The sequence below is a fragment of the Neofelis nebulosa genome, chromosome 18 (genome assembly GCF_028018385.1).
Source record: "Neofelis nebulosa isolate mNeoNeb1 chromosome 18, mNeoNeb1.pri, whole genome shotgun sequence".
NCBI classification, from domain to species: domain Eukaryota; kingdom Metazoa; phylum Chordata; class Mammalia; order Carnivora; family Felidae; genus Neofelis; species Neofelis nebulosa.
The window spans coordinates 39,759,538-39,783,286 of NC_080799.1; the positions used below are offsets into that span (position 1 = coordinate 39,759,538).

General features: G+C 42.4%; 1 protein-coding gene across 28 annotated transcripts in view; it reads right to left on the bottom strand.

Moving 5' to 3' along the window:
- RBFOX1 (RNA binding fox-1 homolog 1) overlaps positions 1-23,749 on the bottom strand; it is a 2,070,746-nt gene that overhangs the window by 907,636 nt on the left and 1,139,361 nt on the right. For all 28 annotated transcript variants that reach the window (XM_058711264.1, XM_058711259.1, XM_058711245.1 and 25 more), the window contains one exon: positions 16,452-16,499. In XM_058711264.1, coding sequence (XP_058567247.1) covers positions 16,452-16,499 — 48 coding nt within the window. The remainder of the gene's footprint in view (positions 1-16,451; positions 16,500-23,749) is intronic.

Below are 23,749 nucleotides of genomic sequence, written 5' to 3' on the forward strand. Positions count from 1 at the left end.
TGGATGGAAAAGAGACAGAGCAAAGGTGGAAAGGAGATCAGGTAAGAGGGTGGAGGCCAGAAAGCAATCAGCCAGGGAATTTTAGACTGGTGATCAGCTGGAAGTTGTGCTCTGTGTGGTGCAGACAGCTGTTGCTTTTACCAAACCAATACCCATTCCACTCTGTACGAAGCACTATAGTTTTCTCTTTGGGAAAGAACTACCCTTCCCCTATTATGATTCCACACTGTTGGTGTTGGACTAGTTTCATCTCAGTGAGGAGGTGATTACTCAGGAGGTAATCCTGCAGCCGTAGTGCATCCACTAAGTCAAATCAAGGAAAGTAGTAAAGCAGAGTTAAGAGATGGAGAAGGTTTCATGAGGAATCATTTGAAAACCTAGATCCAGGTGTACCTGGAGTCAGTACATTAATTTTGAATTTCTGAGAAACTCTGTGTTTCAATGACCCTGGTATTTCCAGTGATTCATGTAAAGAAATTAAATATAAAACGACTATCGACTTCTACCTAATGCTTCTTTAGCCTCCAATCCTCAGATGAGTCACACCTACTGTCTTTAACCTTGAATGTGATTAATAACTATTAGACAGCTTCACTGAGTCCAAATAATATCACACCTCTGATAGACTTCATAAGGAAACAAATGATCAAGCAATTAAAAAGCACCTGTTTGATATTGATACTTGACAGTTACCATCATCTCTATTTAGTAATCTCAGCAGTTTTAAAGACAACTTGGAATGTAAGAAGATAGTAAAAATGTTAAATGACACATGATGGTTTTAATAATTCTTAAAATTATTGGCATAGGCTGATAAACAAAGGGCTCCAACTTGTTTGGAAGAGTGGTCCTTGACTGGTATCCATCCATGAGCAAGGTGAAACAGAAAACTGAAGTCATTTCTGTGATAACCCCACCAACATGGACATCTAATAAAATACATACATATATCCCCAATGTAAGACATGGAATAGATCAGATTTAAATGGACAGTTATGTTTTGGGGCTTCTTGGTGGCTCAGTGAGTTAAGCATGTGACTCTTGTTATCAGCTCAGGTCTTGATCTCAGGTCCATGAGTTCAAGCCTCATGCTGTGCTCCATGCTGGGTGTGGAGCCTACTTAAAAACACACAAATAAAAATAAAAAACAAATGGACAGTTATGCTTCAAGAACATCAGTATCTGCTTGAGCTTTATGACTAGCCAAAGGTGTGGTGACCCAGACTTGGTAGAGAAACTCCCACCCAATGGCTCGGAGGTGACAGCTAGGAAGGCTTGATCTCAGAAGGTGGCAGGGTTCTCTCTTTGCGATCGTCCCATCCATTTTTTTCCAAGTTGCTGCAAATCTCAACAGGTCCCATTTCAGCAAACATGAAGCATGTTCATTTGGAAAACTTTACCTGCTTGAATCAGCAATGTTTGCTCAATAGATTTAGTCAGGTATTGGATAACAATCCTGTAAACTCTACTTCTGCTTTTCAAGAAACAAAGAAACAAACAAACAGAAGAGGGCTTCTTTCAAGGACCATCTCATCAGTGGGACAGTTATTTATTTTATATATTTGGCTCCTTGGTAACATTTCACTTGAGACACTTCTTATAGACTATGGTGTCTTCTTTAGAGATTTCTTTTTACCTGTGACATTCTATTTCTCAACAAGAATACAAGTTGTTTATCATGATTTCTGTTTATGGCTTTTAGTAGTATTACTACTATTGACAACCATGCATTCGATAATTACTATGTGCCAGGAACTGGGCTGGCAATTGAGATACATTATAAGTAAGGTTCACAACAACCGTAAGAGATAGGTGGAATCATTGTTATCTCTTTGCAGAAGAGGAATCCGAGTTGCAGAAAGGTTATGTAATATGGCCAAACTCAGCCCTAAACTTAGTGTTGCACATCTTCTAATAGGGTAACTCCATTCATTCCATATGACCATACTCGGGGGTCTCCAGAGAAACAGAACAAATAGAAGATATATGTACATATACATATACATGTACATATATACATATATATACATATATATGGAAAGAGAGATTTATTTATTTTTCTTAATGTTACTTTATTTTTGAGACAGAGAGAGACAGGGCATAAGCAGGGGAGGAGCAGAGAGAGAGACACACACACAGAATCAGAAGCAGGCTACAGGATCTAAGCTGTCAGCACAGAGCCTGACACGGGGCTCAAACTCCTCAACTGCAAGATCATGACCTGAGCTGAAGTCAGATGCTCAAATGACTGAGCCACCCAGGCGCCCCTTGAGATTTGTTGATTCATTATGAGGAATTGGCTCATGTGGTCATAGAGGCTGAAAAAAACCCATCATCCACCATCTGAAAGCTGGAGATCCAAGGAAGCTGGCAGCTAATTCAGTCTGAAGTTCTGAGAACCAGGGGAGCCAATGGTATAAACCCCAGCCTGAGAGCAGGATAAGATGAAATGACTTGTCCCAGCTTAATCAGTGAGGCTTGGGGGCATGGGGCCAGGCAGGACGGGGGGAGGAGGTGACCAAAATTGTTCCTTTTTCTCACTTTTGTTTTATTCAAACTCTCAATGGATTAGATGAGGCCCACCCAGCTTGAGGACAGTGATTTAATTTACTTAGTCCACTGATTCCAATGTTAATCTCCTCTGGAAACACCCTCACAGACACACCCAGAAACCATAGTTAATCTGGGCATCCCATGGCCAAACAACTTGACACTTAAAATTAACCATCACATAAAGAAGATGTGGTATATATACACAATGGAGGATTACTCGGCAATAAAAAAGAAGTGAAATCTTGCCATTTGCAACTATGTGGATGGAACTAGAGGGAATTATGGTAAGCGAATTAGCCAGTCAGAGAAAGACAAATACCCTATGACTTCACTCATATGAGCATTTTAAGAGACAAAGTAGATGAACACAAGGGAAGGGAAGCAAAATTAATATAAAAACAGGGAGGGGGACAAAACATAAGAGACTCCTAAATATAGAGAAAAAACAGAGGGTTGCTGGAGGGGTTGTGGGAGGGGGGATGGGCTAAATGGGGAAGGGGCATTAAGGAATATACTCCTGAAATCACTGTTGCACCATATGCTAACTAACTTGGATGTAAATTAAAAAATAAATAATTAATTTAAAAAATTTACCATGATAATGACTTACTTTCTAACTCTCAAATCATAAATCAATGAAATTATGTTTGAACATGAAAAACATAAATATTTCTCTTTCTTCATGTGAATTTTATACTTGATAGTAGTCAGAAGCTCATGCTATATTATAGGATGTATTTTTGTTCAATATGACATCAATTATTATTCGTGGACCTCTGACACTAACCTATAATCACTTTTAACATCGACATTATACTCCATCATTATGTACTCAACATAATAAGCCACTCCCTTAAGGCTGGGCAATTGTAATAATTCATAGGAATAAGATTGGGTCAAAGGAGTAGTTATCTGCATGGTGGATCATAGGTACGGGTACTCTGGTTTTTGAACGAGTTTAACGAGTTTCACCAACTTGTGGCACAACCGGTAAAGAACGCAGGAGCCAGTTTCACGGCAATTTTGCTAGAATGGGAAAGTATGTCAACATCGCCTATTTGGTAGATAGAAATTAGTATGCCACACTGGCTTTACTTTGCCTTTTTGTACAGCTATCAAGGACAGGTGTTCACCATGTGTTTGTTTCTATGTGATTCTATCCTTTGTGTGAATTTTTGGTTAGCTCCTTAGTGATCACTCGCAAGCTTTTGTGATTTCCCCATGAAGACACTTCACTCCTATTGTCAGGGCAGAATAAGTATTTGTCAATTTATGCATTGATGAATTACATCAACCGAAAAATTCAATTTAAATAGATCAAATTAAAAACTGTATTTTTTTCCTCATTCCAAGTTATGGTACTATTTTGAGGGGATGCAAAACATACATTTAAGTTCTATTACTTCCTTGACCTGATTCTCTGTATACCATAGGAATCAGTTATGTGACCAGATCAAGGGCCTGGGAAAAGCTATCAGCCTCCCTGGCTGAGCCATTCTCCTTGCATGCCTCATGACCAGGATTTGCTTCCTGATGTATCCCTTAACCAAACGCTAAAACATTTTGAGCTCCACATATTTTATGTTCTAAAGGATCTGTCCTGGGGCGTCTGGGTGGCTCAGTCGGTTAAGCATCCAACTTCGGCTCAGGTCATGATCTCCCAGTTTGTGAGTTTGAGCCCCACGTTGGGCTCTGTGCTGACAGCTCAGAGCCTGCAGCCTGCTTCAGATTCTGTGTCTCCCTCTCTCTTTGCCCCTCCCCAACTTGCGCGCGCGCATGCGCTCTCTCTCTCTCTCTCTCTCTCTCTCTCTCTCTGTCTCTCAAAAAACAAAAAAATAAACATTAAAAAAGAATTAAATGATCTGTCCTCCAATCCACCGAAAAAACTTTCTGGTTAAAAAGAAAATATGAAAAACCTTTGGTTGACCTGCAGATTCTGATAGCTTTTAGTCTGCAATGGCTATAGTAAAAGATAATGCATTTTTGATGATTTTATTCAAAAATAAATTCTAACCTAGGGGCGCCTGGATGGCTCAGTCCTTTAAGCTTCTAACTTCGGCTGAGGTCATGATCTCACTGTTCATGAGGTCAAGCCCCGTGTAGGGCCCTGTGCTGACAGCTCAGAGCCCGGGGCCTGCTTCGGATTCTGTGTCTCCCTCTCTCACTACCCCTCCCCTTCTCCTGCTTTGTCTCTCTCTCTCTCTCTCTCTCTCAAAAATAAATAAACTTAACAAAAAATTTTTTTAATTTATAAATTAAATAAATAAATAAATAAATAAATAAATAAATAAATAAATAAATTCTAACCTATAATAGACCAAAAAATAAGCCAATTAAAGGGATAAAAATTCAATATAACACAGGCACATGTTTCTGCATGCCTGTGCATATGTGAATTTGCACGTGTGAGAATGTTTTCCCCACTCGACCTTTGGATTCTGTTGCTACTACATCAAGTCCCATCAAAAATTATTTCAGCACTCCAGCTACTAAGATGGATGGTATAATCCCTGGGTTTTCTGACCTTGATCAACATGAAGAAAATTTCAGCTGAACTGTGCAAAAGTTCTGGGACAACATAAATCACATTTGGACAGGACATGCTTTCTATCTAAAGTGTCGTAAAGTCACCCAATCACATATCAAGACGTGGTATAATAAAACACACCAAGTGAAGAGGAAAAAAAATTAATTAACACTCACACCACTCATCACAAAAGAAGCCGATGGGCATTTTTTTTTTTTTTAGAAGAGATGACAGAACTATCCTAGAAAACTAGCTGTGCATTTAATTGTTTCCTAAATGAATTTTAATTCATAGTTGAAAGAAGTATCAGTAAAAATTACACAAAAAATAGACTTGCTTTTTTTGAGTAAAATAAATGACAAATGAAAGTAACAGCTATAATTAATAGTATTAAAATGTAAGCAAGTCAGCCCCAATTAATACATAATGCAAGGAGATGACAGATATCTTGTAGATAAATCACACTTTTAAAATTGAGGTTTCAAAAGCATAACCCTACCTGAGGCTGAAGTCAGGTAACTTATGACCAGAAGTAACCGAAGAGAAAAGGCTTCTCAAGGGCCTAGGAAAAGTGAAGCTATATGTGTCTAGCATAAGGCTCTTATGTATTAAATTGTGTTTAAGCCACGCACCATCTATAAACATACCAGTGGCTTCATGGACTGAAAATCTGTAACATAACAAGAAAAACAGGTGCTCAAAAGTAAAGACCAAACAGAGAATGAAACAGAAGCATGAAGTGCCTGTCTTCTCTTCATCTTTGGGCTTAAATGTGAAGCATTTAGGGTTGTTTCACTTATCAGTTGCCAGATTCAACTTTCAGTGCCAGGAACCACCTTTTTCTGGCACACACACTGTAACTCCCCCTTCTTCACCCTTGTCAGGCATCACTAATCAAACGTGCACTCTTTCTGTAAAACCCAGGGCTCAGACTCCTCATCAACACAGCTCTCTGTACAGACACCATCAATCAATCTGAATTAATGTCAGAAATTAAACCTGTTTCCATTCACTGGCCTACACTTGTAGGTAGGCTTTCCAACCCTCTCTATGCACCCTCAACCAGATTCATAAGTGCATGCAGGATACACAGAATCTTCGACTGGTAACTGGGGACCTGGTATCTAGTTTTATCTTTCCTATTTACTTAGCTATGTACTTAACTGGTCCTACCAGTTTTACTTAACTTCTCTCATCCCACTGGAGATCCAAGAAAATGACACCACAGTTAAAGAAGACAACAAAACAACAAAAGCATATGGTAGAATGTAACAGGGTAGCCTGCATTTCTTGAAGGCATATCATCTGCATAGCCAGGATGCTGAGTACCCTAAGTAAATTAGCTCACTGGGTCCCACAGTCACCCCCAGAAAGTATCTACTCTATTTCTCTCCATTTTACAGCAGATCATGAGCATCTGCAAGGTTAAGTAACCAGGAAGTGGCCAGGCTGGGGTTCAGACCCAGGCCTTTGAGAATCCTGAGCTAAAGCTCTTAGCCAGTCTGTTATGCCGTGATTCTTTAGACTAGCTTCCCAAAGCCAACATCAAGGCTGACGGGAGGGTGTTTCAGGCAAATGGCCTGATCCACCTCAAGAGCTTTTCACTGCGCTCTCTGTGTTACATCTTTGCCCGAGGTACTGCTGAATGTGCCCAGCACCCCTCATCATCTGTCATTTGGGTTTCTGACCCATCAGAGGCTAATTTAACTCCACACCACATCCATTTTAGAAGCTCTTCCAGTGTTTATGTGCCTTCCCCCATCCCCCAGCCCACCACTACCTTCAAATTTCCCTAAAATAAATGAAAGAGGAAAGGATGACTAACATGTCATTTTCAAAGTTCAGTAAAAGAGAAGGCATCAGCTAACCTGCAGATAAAATATAAAAGGCAGGTGCAGAGACCCATCCTAGAGTAAGGAACTCTTGTCTACAAAAATAACTCTCAGTCATGCAGAGAAATGAAGCAGTGACTGGAACCTGAGCATTTTGATCATTCCAAAAAGCAGACACATTGAGGACCTCAAGATAATACTTAAGGAGGACTGATTAAGAGGAAATTAAATGAGAGATGCATCACAGAATTCCATTTAGGACTGGCCCAAGGTATTCCTATTCCTTCGAGGACTTTGCTACAATAATTCTCAAAATCAGAGCAACCATTTACTTGTGTGCCAGGAACTGAGCATGCTGGGCAGTGAGGACCATTTGTTTTCTCCTGTGTAGCATCCTTGGCAGAAGTAGCATAGTCAGTGGTTAAGAATCAAAGGCAGACCCTGAGTTGGAATCTACCCTATACTTACTACTTAACTGTTAGCTAAGTCCTCCTTCCCTCAGTTTTCTCATCTGCAAAATGGGGATAAGTATTGTATCTATCTTAAAGAATCTTTATAAAGATCAATAATAGAATGCACATAAAGTGCTAAAAACAGAGTCCAGTATATAGTAAGTGCTCAACGCATGTGAGGTCTATTACTTATCTGCATTTTCTCTTCTGGAAAAACAATCAGTCAAGGTTTCCTTTGGGGACTATACTCTGCCATACTCCATTTACGTCATTCAGCTGGGGCCCATCCTACTTCCGGTTGTGGATGAAAGCAGACAGACTAGCTGAGTACTGCTTTCCGTAACTAAGTGACTCAGGTTAAGCCAATGGCTATCATCCCCTGCATTTGTACCGAAACCACTGGAAAGGAAGCCCTCTCTTTCCGCAGGTAGAATTTAAGCCTGTAGCTAGTGATCCCCTTTTCTTTTCTACCACATTTGTATTTAAATACCACAATCCAACTAAACCAGAAGATAGCCCAATTTTGCTGTTATGAGACCTAACAGGCTGTCTTTTCTTTTTAATCTTTAAGCTGGTCCAAATTGTTTTTCTCTTGTGCCATCGAAGATGTCCTAATATAGCCCACAAGAACACTATATGGCACGCATTATCTATCCCCATTTTATAGACGGTGTGACTGTGGATCAGAAAGCTAATGTGGCTTTCCCAAGGTCTTATAACTAACAACCAAGGGCAGAACTAGGTTTCGAACCCAGATCTGCTCCCCAAACTGTTTTCTACCATATTACATTGTTTTTTTGAAATAAATCATGTAGAAGTGAACAAAAATGTCAAAGATTTCTTGGCAGCAACCAATTTTGGGGAAGAGGGAGTCCTCTCCAAAGTTGACTTCCATCCCCTGTCTGAAGTTCTGGACACATAATTCCAGACCCTGGCATTTATCTTCTCTACTTTTGGCTAGTCCCCAAGTCTAAGTAGAAATGATGTTGAGTCTGGCTTTTGATGGGCTACATGTGCAGCTCTCTGTCAGAATGTCCCAGGATAAGATGGGGTCTGTTGTGGTATACACACCAAATCTCATGAACATCTCAGCAGAAGGCAAATCTATAAATGTGGGTTGCTTTGCCAATGGTAGATGGCACCATTCTTTGGTAGGATATGGTGGCAGCAAGACTACAATGCTGCCCCAAACACAGCCAAACCACAGGCTGGGTAGTGGCTGTGGACTCATCTGGAAGGAGAGCCTTGCTTGATAGGAATGATGGCTAATAGTGTGAAGAAGATTCAGGGTCTTGAGGAATTTGCATGAGAAGAAGAATGTAATGCCCAGAGAAAGGGTAATCAAAGCAGACAATAGCTTTGCTGGTGTTAGATGACCCCACCCTACTCTTTGGCCAGAGATAGTGGGGCCAGAGGTGACCTTCCGGAGGTTTTAGGGGTCAAGCATAAGCTGTGGACAAGTAGACACCATAGGCAATGGGGGAGTCTTCATGTATCTGATTATTTCACGCCATCAAATCACATTCCATGTAAGATTTCATTCTGTGACGCAGGACAAAGCACTCACTCTCAGATTTGCAAGGCCATAGGTGGCTTGGCCCTTGCTCACTTCCTGCTTCATCTCAAGCCACACACCTCTGTTCAGTCCCTGAGTCATGCCATGTTTCTTCATCCAGACTTCCATCTTTGAACGCCACCCAGGAGTCTCTGCCCCTCTCCCTGCCTTCAATTGCAACTCAAATATCATTGCTCAGGGATGCTTTAATTTCCATTTCCACTGCTTTGGGGAATCTTGGAGCATCTCCCCATGTAATGCATACACATCATGAGCCTTAAACAACATGTGGAGCAGAAAAGAAATCCAATCCCCAGACAAATCCTGAGTCTCACCAAATGGCACTCACTGCAATCTTTGCCCTTGTCCTCCTTGAGTATCTCATTTCAGTCTTTAATGAGGAACTCGTCCATGAATACTTCCCATTCCAGGGAGAGGCCCTCCGAGTAAGGAGGACACCTTCCCCTCTGTCTTTGTTCTGCCTGTCAGAGCCCAGAGGACTACTCCACCCCTAGCCCCACAGCAAGAGAAGTGTACAAATAGAAAACCAACTCTGATGACTGCTTTGTGCTCATTTTCAACCTCACTGCCATCTAAGCCTCTGAAATCCAGGAGATTCATTTCTTGTCCATGTCAATCAACTCCTTCACTTCTCATGGCAGCCAGCTGGATGCAAATACGTAAGGCAGCCAGCCTCTGGCATGTCCCTTGATGGAGCTGCCCATGACCTGGGGTCAAAGTCGCCAAACCACATGGATAGGTCTGATGAACTCTCCCCAAATCCAGACCTTCCTCTCATCTCCTGTGTGGTTCTAGCTCAGACTCATGCCCTCTCATCTGCATTCCAGCCTGGACTCCTGATTCCATCCTTGCCCCCAGCCAGTCTTCCTTACAAAGTTTGAAAATTCCCAAATGCAAACCCAAATCTCTCCTCTGATTGCAAACACACCGTCTGAAAACAGTTCCTTAAAATCCAGTTATTTGCAATCCTTATATACAATTTTTCAACATCCATCTGATTTTCATTAAATCCACTCAGTTGTTTTGTTCTTAATGAATATGTTATAATTATAAAAGACAGTCTTAGGCAGAATTATTTATTTATTATCTATTTATTTATTTAGAGCATGAGCAGGGGAGAGGGGCAGAAGGAGAGAGAGAGAGAGAGAGAGAGAGAGAGAGAGAGAATCTGAAGCAGGCTCCACACCCAGCTTGGAGCCTGATGTGGGGCTTAATCCCATGACCCTGGGATCATGACCTGAGCCAAAATCAAGAGGCAGATGCTCAACCAACTGAGCCACCCAGGTGCCCCTTAAATAGAATTTTTTAAAAGAAAATTGTATACTGAAGTAAATGGAAAGAACAGTATCCTTTGTCATACACAGAATGCAAGCCTAACTCAAAAGTAAAATAATGCTACCTTGGGGTTTGTTATGAATGAAACAAAACACTGACCAAGTTACACCTCCTTGGTGCAATCCCAAGGTCTGAAAAATAACCAAAAGAGTAACTTCAACACTCCTTCACTGAGATGATGCCATGTCCATGAGCCACTTGGAGGTATTTCATTTATCATCTGAAATCTGACTCCTGTATTTAGCAATACTGGCCCCAGAAGATGCGGTCCTTTTCCACCACACATCTTCAGAAAGAGGACATCTGGCTGGAAACCCAGCACCAGTATGTCTGAGCACTGGCTGGCCTCACCTTGCTCTAGGCAAAGCCTTCATCGTCATGGCATCCCTGCACTTAACCATGGCCAGACACTGGCTGCATCTGTGTGCTCTGGCCTCTCTCCCTGTTTCCTTAGGACTTCCTCTTTGGCAAGTTAGTCACACAAAGTTTCCAGCACCTCTTTGGTTCCATACACCTCTGGCTTCCTGCCCTCCCTTACTCCCCCCTTCCACTGGGAGGAGCGACTGATGCAAAGCTCTGATCCATCAGCAAGGCAAATAATACCCTCCATAATCTTCTATCCCTCACTGCCTCAGTCTCCCCTCCCACCACTCTCAGACATGCACACTAGGCCTGGACGTACCTGAAACATGCCACATTCTTTGACGCCTCTGTCTTTGCCTGATGAGTTCCCTCTGCCAGGAGGGCCTTCAACAGACTCCATCTCCAGAATTATGCACATAAGTGCTCCTCTGAATCCACTGAGATGTAGCTTATAGGTCTCAAGCCTTCTGCATCTCTTAAATCTTTTCTGCATATGTGTTTTACTTGGCTTGCATGGTGTTTTAAAAATCAGTAGCCTTCCATTAAAATCCATATTTCCAGACTGGCTGAGAAAAATGGCAAAACTAAACATATATTCCACATGGCAACAGGTAGCTGTATCACAGCTCCTGTATATGGGGCCACTGCTCTGGAGTTCGCTGCTGTCCCCTGCGCTTCATTTTACCCCACAATAGGATTCCTGCCTGGACCCGGCAGACGGCTGAGTTTATTTCTTGACTGAGGCCAAGCATCTTTTCTTGGGTAAAATATTCCCCAAGTCTACTAAGTCCCGTTGGTTGTCCCTTTCTGTGAGCCTCCATAACACTTTCTGGGGACTTGTCTTTTTTTAAAGAGATTTAATTATAAATGACATGTGACGCCTGTAGGTGCAGACATTAGCAAAACAAAAATAAGAGTAGATACAGTTAACTGTACTCTTATTTTGTGCCACGCATTCTATACACTGCCTTATGGTATTACCAACTCCTCAAACCAAATTTTCAAGTGAATTTTATCATCTTTAATTCACAGACAGACAAATGGAGACTGAGACAAGGTAAGATAGCTTCTCAAGGTCACAGTGCCGCTAAGTAGTACTGGGATTAAAACCCAGGACTTTCAGGCCCCAAAACCTATGGTTTTCACTACCACACTATGTTTACTCCCGTGTTGTGAGCACAGGATTTCTAATCCTTGCATATACCCTGGTGGAAATACAAAAGCTAAAACTGAACCACATCTATTGGAAAGAGAAGCCAAAAGTACACTTCTGGTGCTGTTTTCTCTTGTCCTCAAGACCAGAATTAGTCCTGGCATCCCCACCGCCAGGTGCCAATGACTCAGGAGAGGGTCGGGGCTGACAAGGCTATGTTAAGTCTCTACGGCAAGTCTCTACTAGCCTTTGACAAAAGGGGCTAAAAACGTGAGGGCTGAAAGGTTGCCCCAAATTGAAAGTCAGATTATGTTGTTGGCAATGGATGAAGATACCATTCTGGGCACAAATTCATCTGTTGAAAAGCACAAGTCTCTGACAAATTTAATTCTCATGTTTGTGTGTGTAAGAGAGTCTAGCATTAGTCTAGCGTTAGTTAGAGCTAAGAGCATAGCCTCGGCAGTAAGAATCTCTGAGTTCAAATCCTGGCCTCTGTAGTCACTTGACCTCGGGCAAGTCACTTAAGCTCTTCCATTTTTTGACCTGTGTAATGAGGGTAATGTCGGTCCCTGCTACACAAGGTACAGGAAGTATTGGAGGCACTTAGGAGTCTTGATCCAGGGTAAGTATCGTAAAAGGGAAAAGTCCGAAAGCTCAGGGTTAAGCCAGGCAGACGGCATCTACTATGAATCCCTATCACAGCTCCAACTGGATCCAATCTGAAAGTTGCTCCAACTTTGAAAACAGCTCAAACTTCCTTCCATGCAATTTCATAGCAGATCTGAAACTGTTTAGCTGCACCAGCCCAGGCGATAAGTGAGGAGAGGAAGGCCTGTCTGTGTTTATAGCCTTTGACAAATGGGCTCTCATCTCCTCCTGACAGATTCTACCCCCAGCTGATCCATCCACCTCTTCTGCCGTCACCTGAATCACGGTCTTCATAATAGTACTGAAATTCAGATGGATTTCACACCACAAATAAAAATGAATTTAAATGCCTCAGCTCCCCACCAGCAACACGGGTACTGTAAATGTCAAACGCACGCGGTTTTGCAAGGCCAGACGGCCGCTCCGAGTGATGGGTTACCTTGTGTCACCTTTGCTAAATCTGCATTAGCTCTGTGGCATTCACCTGTGGGAGGAAACAATCTGAGCTCTGCTTCCCACTTAAGGGTGAAAAATGCTGCCAGCCCTTGAGAGCTCCCTGTGACAGCCTTCTGGGTGATGCTAAGAAATGGCCAGAAAGCCCTCTACATGCAGGTCTATTCACAGGGACTCTGTTAATTGGTGGGCTTGCAAGAAAAAGGGAAATGTAAAACAGGAGGCACACCCGAGTACACACTGTGAATCTCTCCACACACAACCAGGCAGGGTTCTCCTTGCCAATGTCTGCCGATGGAACATATGCATCTGGGATAGAGAAAAATAGACACACAGGAGAGAAAAACGATTCTCTCATTGGGTCAATGCTGTCAGGTGGAACCAGCCTGCGTGCAGACCCGAAGAGCAAAGTTACTTCTCTTCATTAGGATGAGGGCTCTATCTCTTGCAATTCAGCATTTATCTCCCATCATTATACCTGGTCTGGGATTCAATCAGTTCAAAAATGATTCAGCTCAAGGTGAACGTCCCTACCAAATAGGATGGGGTGTGCAACTGGAGGGGGCAGGTGGGAGAGACCCTATTAGACTCTACAGCAAAGGTGAGATCTTGTTCTCAGAAATTCTTCTATCCAGAAGGTACTCAACCATACACCAATGTGTAGGTGTAAGCACACAGATACATCCACAGATAGAGTATACACTGAAGAGAGGCAGACAGGAAGGAAAAGTGAAAAGAAAATGAAAAAAGGGAAAAAACAAACAGTGTTCTTAAACATGCACCGAGTCCTACCGACATCAGGTTAAGCTTTCTTAACTAAAGGAAATGGAGCTTTAAAGAAATCACTGCTGGTTTCCCTTCAGAGCACTCAGCGATTCGTAAAAACCCACCCGGGCCAAGGGGCTGTGTCTTCAGAGGCAGGCTGACTTATTATGGCACCTCTGTCATCTCTTGTCACTTCAATTCCACTTTATCAAATTACTGATTTTGCCAGAAGCATTCGGATTAAATGGAGAGGGGCGCGCACACACACGCAGGACTGAGTGTCATCGCTTCAATGGTGAAATTTCATAATTATACGTCAGGGTGACAGACGTTCCAGAGTGCATTCGAGAGACTGGATGAAGATCACTCCAGATGCCACGGCCGCTGTCTCCCTGCATGCTCTCGCACCACATCACGGTACATGGGGGTGGGACTGGCACTCTTCAGTGGAGGGCGGGACACTGTTCCTCTGGGATGGCTAGGGTTGACATTTCCATTAGGAGGCAAGACCCTGATGTAAAGAGCCTCCCCCAGTACCTCACCCCCACTCCCAACCACATTAGGCAACCCAGAGAAGCTACTGCCCAAATGTAAGAATCAGCCCAAAAATAAACTGGAAAAGAATTGGAGAGGAAGAAAAGTTTTCCTTTCAAACAGAGCGAATAAAAAATCCTTAGAAAATAAGACGATCAAAATGGAAGGAGTCATTACAACTGTTGCTTTGCCAGGAGTCATCACCAATTAACTGCAGCAAAAGGGGTATGGTTAATTCATGTATCATCCTTCATGAGCACTCATGTTTGGAAAACAACAGGTGAACCTGTTTAGAGATGAGGCTTTATCTAAAGTGCCTGACTCAACCCCACAGGCTATGACAAAACATAGAAATGCGTGTGTGTGTCTGTGTGTGTGCACATGTGTTACTGTTTTCTGAAAACAGCTGAAGCCATGTACAGAATGATCACATACGACTTTTCCCCACCAGTCGGATCCACAGACTTGGGAGATCCTTATCACCATGATGTATGAACCAGTGGCAGTTTGGCTAGGTAGAATGGAGCTATGTGGCCAGCTTTCACTGCCCAGAGATTATCCTGGCTGCTCATTTATCTTGCTGGTGATGGAGCGGATATTGTTTTAACAGCATCAGGTCTCCTGGTATCTTTCAAACACTACTGGCAAAGAAGGTACCAAAAAAAATAATACTCAACAGAAACATGCTTATGAATTCTACAAAAGTCCAAGGGAAGTAGAAACAACCTGAACGTAGGAAGCAGGGCAGGAGACATGCTTTCACTGTGATGTGGGCAGAGTGGCTGGGGCAGATCACTGGTGGTATGACCAGTAGGAACAGATGAGAAAAGACTGTAGACACATGTTCAGCCTACGTTCCATTTGTCCAACTCACAAAACACAAACCCTCAAGAATGCCGACACGCAAACAACACAGGGTATGCAAATATGAGTAGAAATGCCTTTGCCTGAAAACAAGAGCGACCCAAACCTGGAAAGGAGCTGAAGATCAGGCAGAGAGAATCTCAGCTACCGTATCATTATTCCTTTCAACACGAAGAGATTAACGCTCCTTAAAATAATGCACCGTAATTGCCTTTTATTTAAAAGCAAATTTTGGGGGCGCCTGGGTGGCGCAGTCGGTTGAGCGTCCGACTTCAGCCAGGTCACGATCTCGCGGTCCGTGAGTTCGAGCCCCGCGTCAGGCTCTGGGCTGATGGCTCGGAGCCTGGAGCCTGTTTCCCATTCTGTGTCTCCCTCTCTCTCTGCCCCTCCCCCGTTCATGCTCTGTCTCTCTCTGTCCCAAAAATAAATAAAAAACGTTGAAAAAAAAAAAATTAAAAAAAAAAAAAAAAAAAAAAAAAAGCAAATTTTGTTTTGAGGAGTGCTCAACCACCTTATTAATCAACAGATGACTGAGCTATCACCAAATCAGGGCTGAAAACCTCTGCTTGACATAATACCTGCATTCGACAATAATGGTACAGTTGCACAGAGAAACATCTTTCAAAATTGTGGAACGATGTCAAAAGTAGCTGGGAGATATGTACCCTCAATTCACTTATTTGACCTCTTTGGATCCAAGGCATTAAAGGCAAAATTTGATCTGCTTGGATGCACTTTACCAGGGAAACATCTGTGAACTCTTGTCAATAAGGACAGACTGTGGAGAACAATTGTCTAACAGCTGTTTTTCCTGAGGGGATCCACACCAAGTATAACAGGAAGATGAATGGGGGTTGGGGTGACTCTGAAAATGTAGGAAATGACCTCCCCTCCCTGCCCCCCAAAAACATCTCACATAAATAGATTTATGTGATAGAAAGTAGCCGCTCATGTAAATGTGTCATGATGGAAAGAAACTGAGGCAGCCTCTCTTTCAATGTGTATAAAAACCAAATATAGGGACACAGCTTGGAAAGTCCAATATTTTATATTTTATCTCATATGTAAGATTATAATCATCAATGATGTTCAACAAAAATATGAAATGAGTTAAGGATAAATGAGCTATGAGAAGCATATGACTAAAATAAAAACCGGCACCAAGTTTTTTAATACTTAATTATGTAATGTACTCTTCATTGAAGCCATTAGAGATAACAGAGATTGCAAAGAAAAAAAAAAAGACAAATCTTTTAAAGTATGACTGTCTTTAAGTGTCTAATATCAGTACATGAATCACCTTTGCAAGCCACTGTCCAGCCTTTAAACACTTGGGTTTATATCATAGAGTTCTTGTTTTTTTGGGGAACCAAAAAGATGAAAAATACTGACTTACCTTTCTGTCCTCTATTTCCACACAGGTATTGCAGTCTGCTTTGATATCCTGAGAGGATGAGAAAAGAAAGAGAAAGAACAGGAATCAGACTTATGGTCAGGGAACATTCAGCAGTGTCGTTGAAATGCCCTTTAAAATAATAAAAAACCCACGCTCCTAATGGTTGTTTCTCGAGCCATTGCTCTTTACAGCCCTTTTAAGAAGTATATGCCCTGGTGTTTGCATTAGAGACATATGGATGTCATAACTAAGCTTTATTACATGCAGATGTGGGGTGAAGGCAAAAGCTATGGATCAGAGGCCACAACAAAGAGAAGCTGATGGCTCATAAAATAATATGCCCCCCCCTCCAATACCTTTATTCACATCAGCAGGAACTGCCCTCAACTCTCTCATTCCAGATTTAAGATACTCAAATCTACCTTCCTTCAACACAAAACCATCACCATCTATTTTTTTATGTTTCTGTCTGTCCAGCTATCCACCCTGTCATCCATCCATCATCCATCCATCTATCCATTTATCCATGCATCCATGGTTCCTTCCATCCATCTTTATTGTACATCTACTTTTTTATGCACTTTTTCATGTTGCTCTGGAATGTAAAGATGAAAAAAAAAACATGGTTTCTACTCTCAAGGAATTTACCAGTTAGATAAAATGTCTCCCCCACCCCACATATGTAATTGTAATATTCATTCACTAATGCATTCAGAAGATATACATTCAGCACCCTTGCTCTAGGAAATGAAGACTCAATAACATACAAAACACATGTAAAGTCCTGCCCTGGAGAGGCTTACATTCTGCTAGAAGAGAAAGACAATAAAAAAGAAACATCAATAAATGGTATTTTATAAGAGGATATGTACTACGAAGAAAAATAAAGCATGGAAAAAGGAATGGAAATGTAAGATGGGGGAATAAAATTTTAAATTTAAAGAGAAGTGGCAGGGGCTTCCTGGTGGCTCAGGAGGTTGAGCAACTGAATTGGGCTCCAAGCAGGATCTCACAGTTCATGACATTGAGCCCCACGTGGGGCTCTGCACTGACATCTCAGAGCCAGCTTGGGATTCTGTCTCCCTCTCTCTCCTCCCCTCCTCAGTTCACACACACACACACACACACACTCTCTCTCAAATAAATGAATAAATAAATAAATAAATAAACAAAACAATCATTACAAAAATATTTTTAAGAGAAGTGGCAACTGAGCAAAGGCTTGACGGAAGTGAGGGGATGAGCCTGCTCCTGGGGAAAGAGCATCTCAGGCAAGGGAGAGCAAGTGCCAAGTATCGGACACAGTTAAGCTACAGGAAGGAGGAAGGAAGACTCGGGACAGGAGAGAAATTTATTAGGAAAATAGTGGGAGATGAGATCTGAGGAGGACGTTGGGCTTTATTCTGAAAGTAGTGAGGAACCACTCAAGTTTTATCGTGTTTTGTCTTGTGGCAAAATACACGTAACATTTGCTATTTTGACCATTCGAAGTGTTTAGTGGTTTAGTGGCATGAAGAGCTTTCACGTTGTCACGCAAACATCCCCACCCTCCATCTGTAGAACTTCTTCATCCTCCAATTGAAATGCTGCTCCCATTAAACACTAAGTCCCCACTCCTCCCGCCCCCAGTCCCTGGCAGCCTCAGTGCTACTTTCTTTCTCTGTGGGCTTGACTACTCTAGGTACCTCATAGGGTCAGTCTGCTACATCGGCCACAACGAAAGACCACAGACTGGGCAACTTTAATAAAAGAAATCTATTTTTTTTTCCTCACAATTCCAGAGGTCACAAGTCCAGAATTGAGATGCTGTCAGGGTTTGTTTCTGGTAAGAACTCTCTTCTAGGCTTGTAGATGGCCACCTCCTGACTGTGCCCTCATGTGGTCTCTTCTCTATATGCAAGGAGAGATCTCTGGCATTCCTTCCTCTTCTTATAAGTACATGAGTGCCATCAAGCTAGGACCCTATGACCTTTTAAATCTCCATTATCTTCCTAAAGGCCCTATATCTAAAAACAGTCACATTGGGGGTTGGAGCCTCAACATATGAATTTGGGGATAGGGTACAATTCAGTGTATAACACTCATATTACAGGGATCATACAGTGTCTGTGCTTTTGTGTCTGGCTTATTTCATCTGGCATGTCTTCATCTAAGGCTCAGTCATGTGTTAGCAGATGTCAGAATTTCATTCCTCTTTAAGGATGAAGAATATTCTATGTACACATTACATTTTGTTGACCCATTCATCCATGGATGGTTGTTTCCAACTTTTGGCTACGATGAATAATGAACATGGGTGTTCAAGTCCTTGTTTTCAATTCTTTCGCATATATACTCAGAGGTGGAAGCTGGATGGAGTCCACAGGTGTCTTAAAGGATTAGAGGTGGAATATGAGAGAAAGACATAGGCCATGAACAATTCCAAGGTTTTTGGCCTGGCCATTCTAGAATGGAGATGGGGGGCTATGGGTAGCAGAATAGTGTAGGGGTCTTCAAACAATAATGGCTTGGGGGTAAGTTAAATCTATAGAAATATTTATTCTCTCATTGATAAGTACTTTGGTCTATTCTGCTGATGCATCCTTGGGAGAAAGTTGATTAAGTGGAAGGCCATTCCCATGGTGATTTATTAAGCACAAGAAATTCTAGGTCTGTATGAATCAAGAATGGAACCTAAGGAGACAATATCATAAGGTGAAGGTTGTTTTTTTGTTGTTCTTGTTTTTTGTCATTTTGTGGGGGTTGTTTTGGTTTTTTTTTATTGTTTGTTTGCTGGTTATTTTTATGTAACAGACTGTTTCAATATCTGTAAAATGAGACTGAAACAGTGAACAATGATTGAATGACTCCTTGGTGCCCAGAACTGGGCAGGTGTTTTTCATACTTGTCTCTAAGCTCCCCACAACCAAGCAAGGTTGGCATTTTTAGTTTTACCATAAAAATATTGACATGAGTGATTAGGTAACTCATCCTAGGTCACAGAACGACGGAGCATAAGTCTACACCTGGAAATGGCTCCTACACTAGGCACTTTCCACTCCTTTCAGGTAATTTTATTTTGTTTTAGTCAAGGTGGTTGGTCAGTATGGATAATTCAGGCCCTATGTCTCATTATGTTCCTTCCTTTTTTTTTTTAAGTTTATTTTATTTTTGAGAGAGAGAGAGAGAGAGTACACAAGCATGAGTGGGAGAGAAGCAGAGGGGTGGGGGGAGAGAATTCTAAGCAGGCTCCAAGCCATCATCGCAGAGCCTGACATGGGGCTCCAACCCACAAACCATGAGATCATGACTTGAGCCAAAATGAAGAGTTGGATGCTTAACCAACTGAGCCACCCAGGCATTATTTTCCTTTCTATGCAGAGGAGGGACATCTAAAGCAAAATTATCTAGAGAAGAGGCACCGTTGTGATTCTCAAAGCATGGTCCCCATAACAGCAGCATCAGCATCACCTGAGGACCTTCAAGAAATGCCTATTCTTGGTCCCCACCCAGGCCTAATGAAGTGATCCCTGCTTTAGCAATCCCTCCAGGCATTCTGCTAGGGGCTAAGGCTGAACAGTGTCATGGCTAGCAGTTCATGCTGAAGCCAGACTCCTGCATCCCAGGTGTGGTGCCATAACATGAGAGCTGTGTAGCTTAGGCAAGTGTCTCTACCTTCCAAAATGCCAGTTGTCTTATCTGTAACATAGGGGTAATATTAGAAACTAGCTATTCAAAGTGGGGTCTGTGCCCCAGAAACTACAGCATCACCTGGGAGCTTGTTAAAATGGAGCATCTCAGGGGCGCCTGGGTGGCGCAGTCGGTTAAGCGTCCGACTTCAGCCAGGTCACGATCTCGCGGTCTGTGAGTTCGAGCCCCGCGTCAGGCTCTGGGCCGATGGCTCGGAGCCTGGAGCCTGTTTCCGATTCTGTGTCTCCCTCTCTCTCTGCCCCTCCCCCGTTCATGCTCTGTCTCTCTCTGTCCCAAAAATAAAAAAATAAAAAATGTTGAAAAAAAAAAAATTAAAAAAAAAAAAAAAAAAAAAAAAATAAAATGGAGCATCTCAGGCTTCACCCCAAATAGACTGAATTAGAATCTGCATTTTAACAAATGTGTAGACTGGGGCGCCTGGGTGGCTCAGTCGGTTAAGCGTCTGACTTTGGCTCAGGTCATGATTTTTCTTGAGTTTGAGCCCTGCATCAGGCTCTGTGCTGACAGCTCAGAGCCTGGAACCTGCTTCAGATTCTGTGTCTCCCTCTCTTGGCCCCTCCCCCACTCACACTCTGTCTCTCTCTGTCTCTCAAAAATAAATACACAATTTTTTTTTACTTAAAAAATGTGTAGACTGAATGACTGTGTTCCCCAAAATGCATATGTTGAAGCAGCAAACCCCCAGGGTGACTATATTTGGAAATGGGGCCTCTAAGGAAGTAATTGAAGTTAAATGAGGTCATAAAAGGGGGAACTTTATCTGGTATTTTAAGAAGAAATACCAAAGAGCTTGTTCCCTCTCTCTCTCTGTATCCATGCACAAAGGAAAGGCCATGTGAGAACACAGAGAGAAGGGGCCATCTCTGACCCAGGACTAGTACTACCCAGAACCTGACCTTGCTGCCTTCCTGATTTTGGACTTCCAGCTTCCAGAACTGTAAGCAAATACATTTCTCTTGTTTTAAGTCTCTCAATCTGTAGTATTTTGTTATGGCAGCCTAAACTGACTAAGGCAACGAAGATTCCCAGATTATCTGCAAAGCCCCAGTCTTGGGGTCATGGGGTCATGGTTTTCTCACCACATCCCTATTTAATCGCTGAGGTCTTTGATTGACCCTGAACCTTTACTCTTACTAACAACTCTCTTGGAGTTCCTCCACTAAGACACATAGTGATTAACTCAGTATGGGAGTGATGAAAATCATGAATTATTTTTAAACCCAGGAGATGCCATCTAGAAACAAGGCAAGATAAAGCAGTTCCTCATCTGTTTTATGCTATTCTGACCGGGGGAAGTATGTATTCCTTTCTTTCCTCCAGTGAAAATATGTGGAGTGTGCAGGGAAGAGTCCATATCCAGTTTTGATTTGCCCACAAAGAAGTGGGAGGTGTTAATCAACTAACTAACGAAATCAAGAAGCCAAAGGCAAGTTTTTGTTTTTAATCTGCCACCACGGACCCATGCAAGTGACTGAAAAAAGCCATCTGGCAGAATCAGAGCTCTTGCCATCTCCCTAAGATTATTCGATTTATTCTTGTCAGGATTAATTTACTAAACCCATGCTGGATTTTTTATTTAGATGATATTGTTGGTTTGTCATGCACTGCAGATCTACACGGGAGGCACCACAGGGGACTGCGCTTGCTTCTGAACAATGTTGGGCTCAAATTGGAAAAATGTCACTTTGGCGGGAACAAATTATTGTTCCTATCGCTCCTCGTAGAGCTGGTGTCTCCGGATGGGCTCCGACCTGACCTTTTCCGAACCAGAGTAGTAGAGTAAGTACTTCAGCCCCATTTGATGACTTCACTAGGAAAACAGCTCAAGTACTTAAGTGTTAAGGATGAATTTGGAGGCATGGACTCATCAGTAAGCAATCAATTTCCCCACAGAAGCCAGCCATTCTCCTTTCTGTAGTTGGAAAACTCCAAACAGTGGCTTAATCACTGGCAACAGATAGGATTTTCTACATGCTAAGGAGTCACACTGTTTGGGTTCATATAACTGAATTCTCTGTATGTAAAATAAGGAAAATGATAGCCACTTCATTTGTTGGGAGGCGTATCTAATACATGCAAAATCTTAGCATATGTCAAGTCATGGATAAATGTTAGCTATCATTGATGGCACCCTCCAAGTGTCTTTGTGAGACCTGGTTCTGAGCAGAGTATTGAGAACTTAAAAAAAGTTTTATTTTTGGGCGCCTGGGTGGCGCAGTCGGTTAAGCGTCCGACTTCAGCCAGGTCACGATCTCGCGGTCCGTGAGTTCGAGCCCCGCGTCAGGCTCTGGGCTGATGGCTCGGAGCCTGGAGCCTGTTTCCGATTCTGTGTCTCCCTCTCTCTCTGCCCCTCCCCCGTTCATGCTCTGTCTCTCTCTGTCCCAAAAAATAAAAAAATAAAAAAAAAAAAGTTTTATTTTTAAAGTATGCTCTTCCAAGTCTTCTGAGTTCTTCTGGCTTTTAGACATCAAAGCACTTGTGTATCTGTTCTTTTCAAAAGCTGTTCTCTCTCCCCAGAGAAACTTAATTTCTTCTGCATTTTGTATGGTAGTTGTTTCTGATGATTTTTGTAGGTCAGGGATATTTATGCCCACAATTCAGAGAACCATCATCCTGTATCATACATTAGCACCATTCACAGCTCCGAAATGCCCAGAAGTTAAAGGTCCCTGTGAACAGGTGGGGATAAATGTCTGCCAGTGAGATTCTGGAGGCCTCCAAGGATTTAGAAGCAAGGAGTCTAGAGTGGGTGGAATACTAACTCTCAAAAGATATGTCCATGTCCCAAACCCTGGAATCTGTGAATGTGACCTTCTTTGGAAATACGGTCTTTGCAGATGTAATTAAGCATCTTGAAATGAGATCATCAAGGTTATCTGCATGGACCCTAAATCCAATGACAAGTGTCCTTTTAAGAGATAGAGAAGAGAAATCCATATGAAGACAGAGGCTGAGACTGGAGTGACAGAGCCACTAGCCAAGGAGTGCCCATAACAACTGGGAGCTGGAAAAGGCAAGGGAAGCATTCACTCGCAGAGAATCTGGTAGGAGGTAACCCTGCTGACAGAAGATGAAACCATCCAGGGGCACCTGGGTGGCTCAGTCGGTTGGGCATCCAACTTCAGCTCAGGTCATGATCTCGTGGTTTGTGGGTTCAAGCCCGCATTGGGCTCTGTGCTGACAGCTCAGCGCCTGGAGCCTGCTTCGTATTCTGTGTCTCCCTCTCTCTCTGCCCCTCCTCACTCATGCTGTGTGTGTGTGTGTGTCTCTCTCTCTCAGAAATAAACATTAAAAAAACACAAATAAAAATAAAAATAAATAAGATGAAACCATCCACCCTTAGCATCCTTAAAGATTTAAGAGTCAAAATTATTCAGGGGGGAATGACATGGGAAACAAAGGCAGAAGGAAATGAAAAATGAAATTAAATTTTATAACCTGCAGCCCATTGGCAAATACTTGAGGCAGACAAAGTAGAACATTTCTCCAGGAACCCCCTACTGTCTTCAAGTTAATGCTTTGCTAGAGGGAAAAACAACCTTAGCTTGACAATAGCTAGTCCATTAATATCCTGTGAGTCTTCTTTAGCATATGAAAATCCCTTTAGG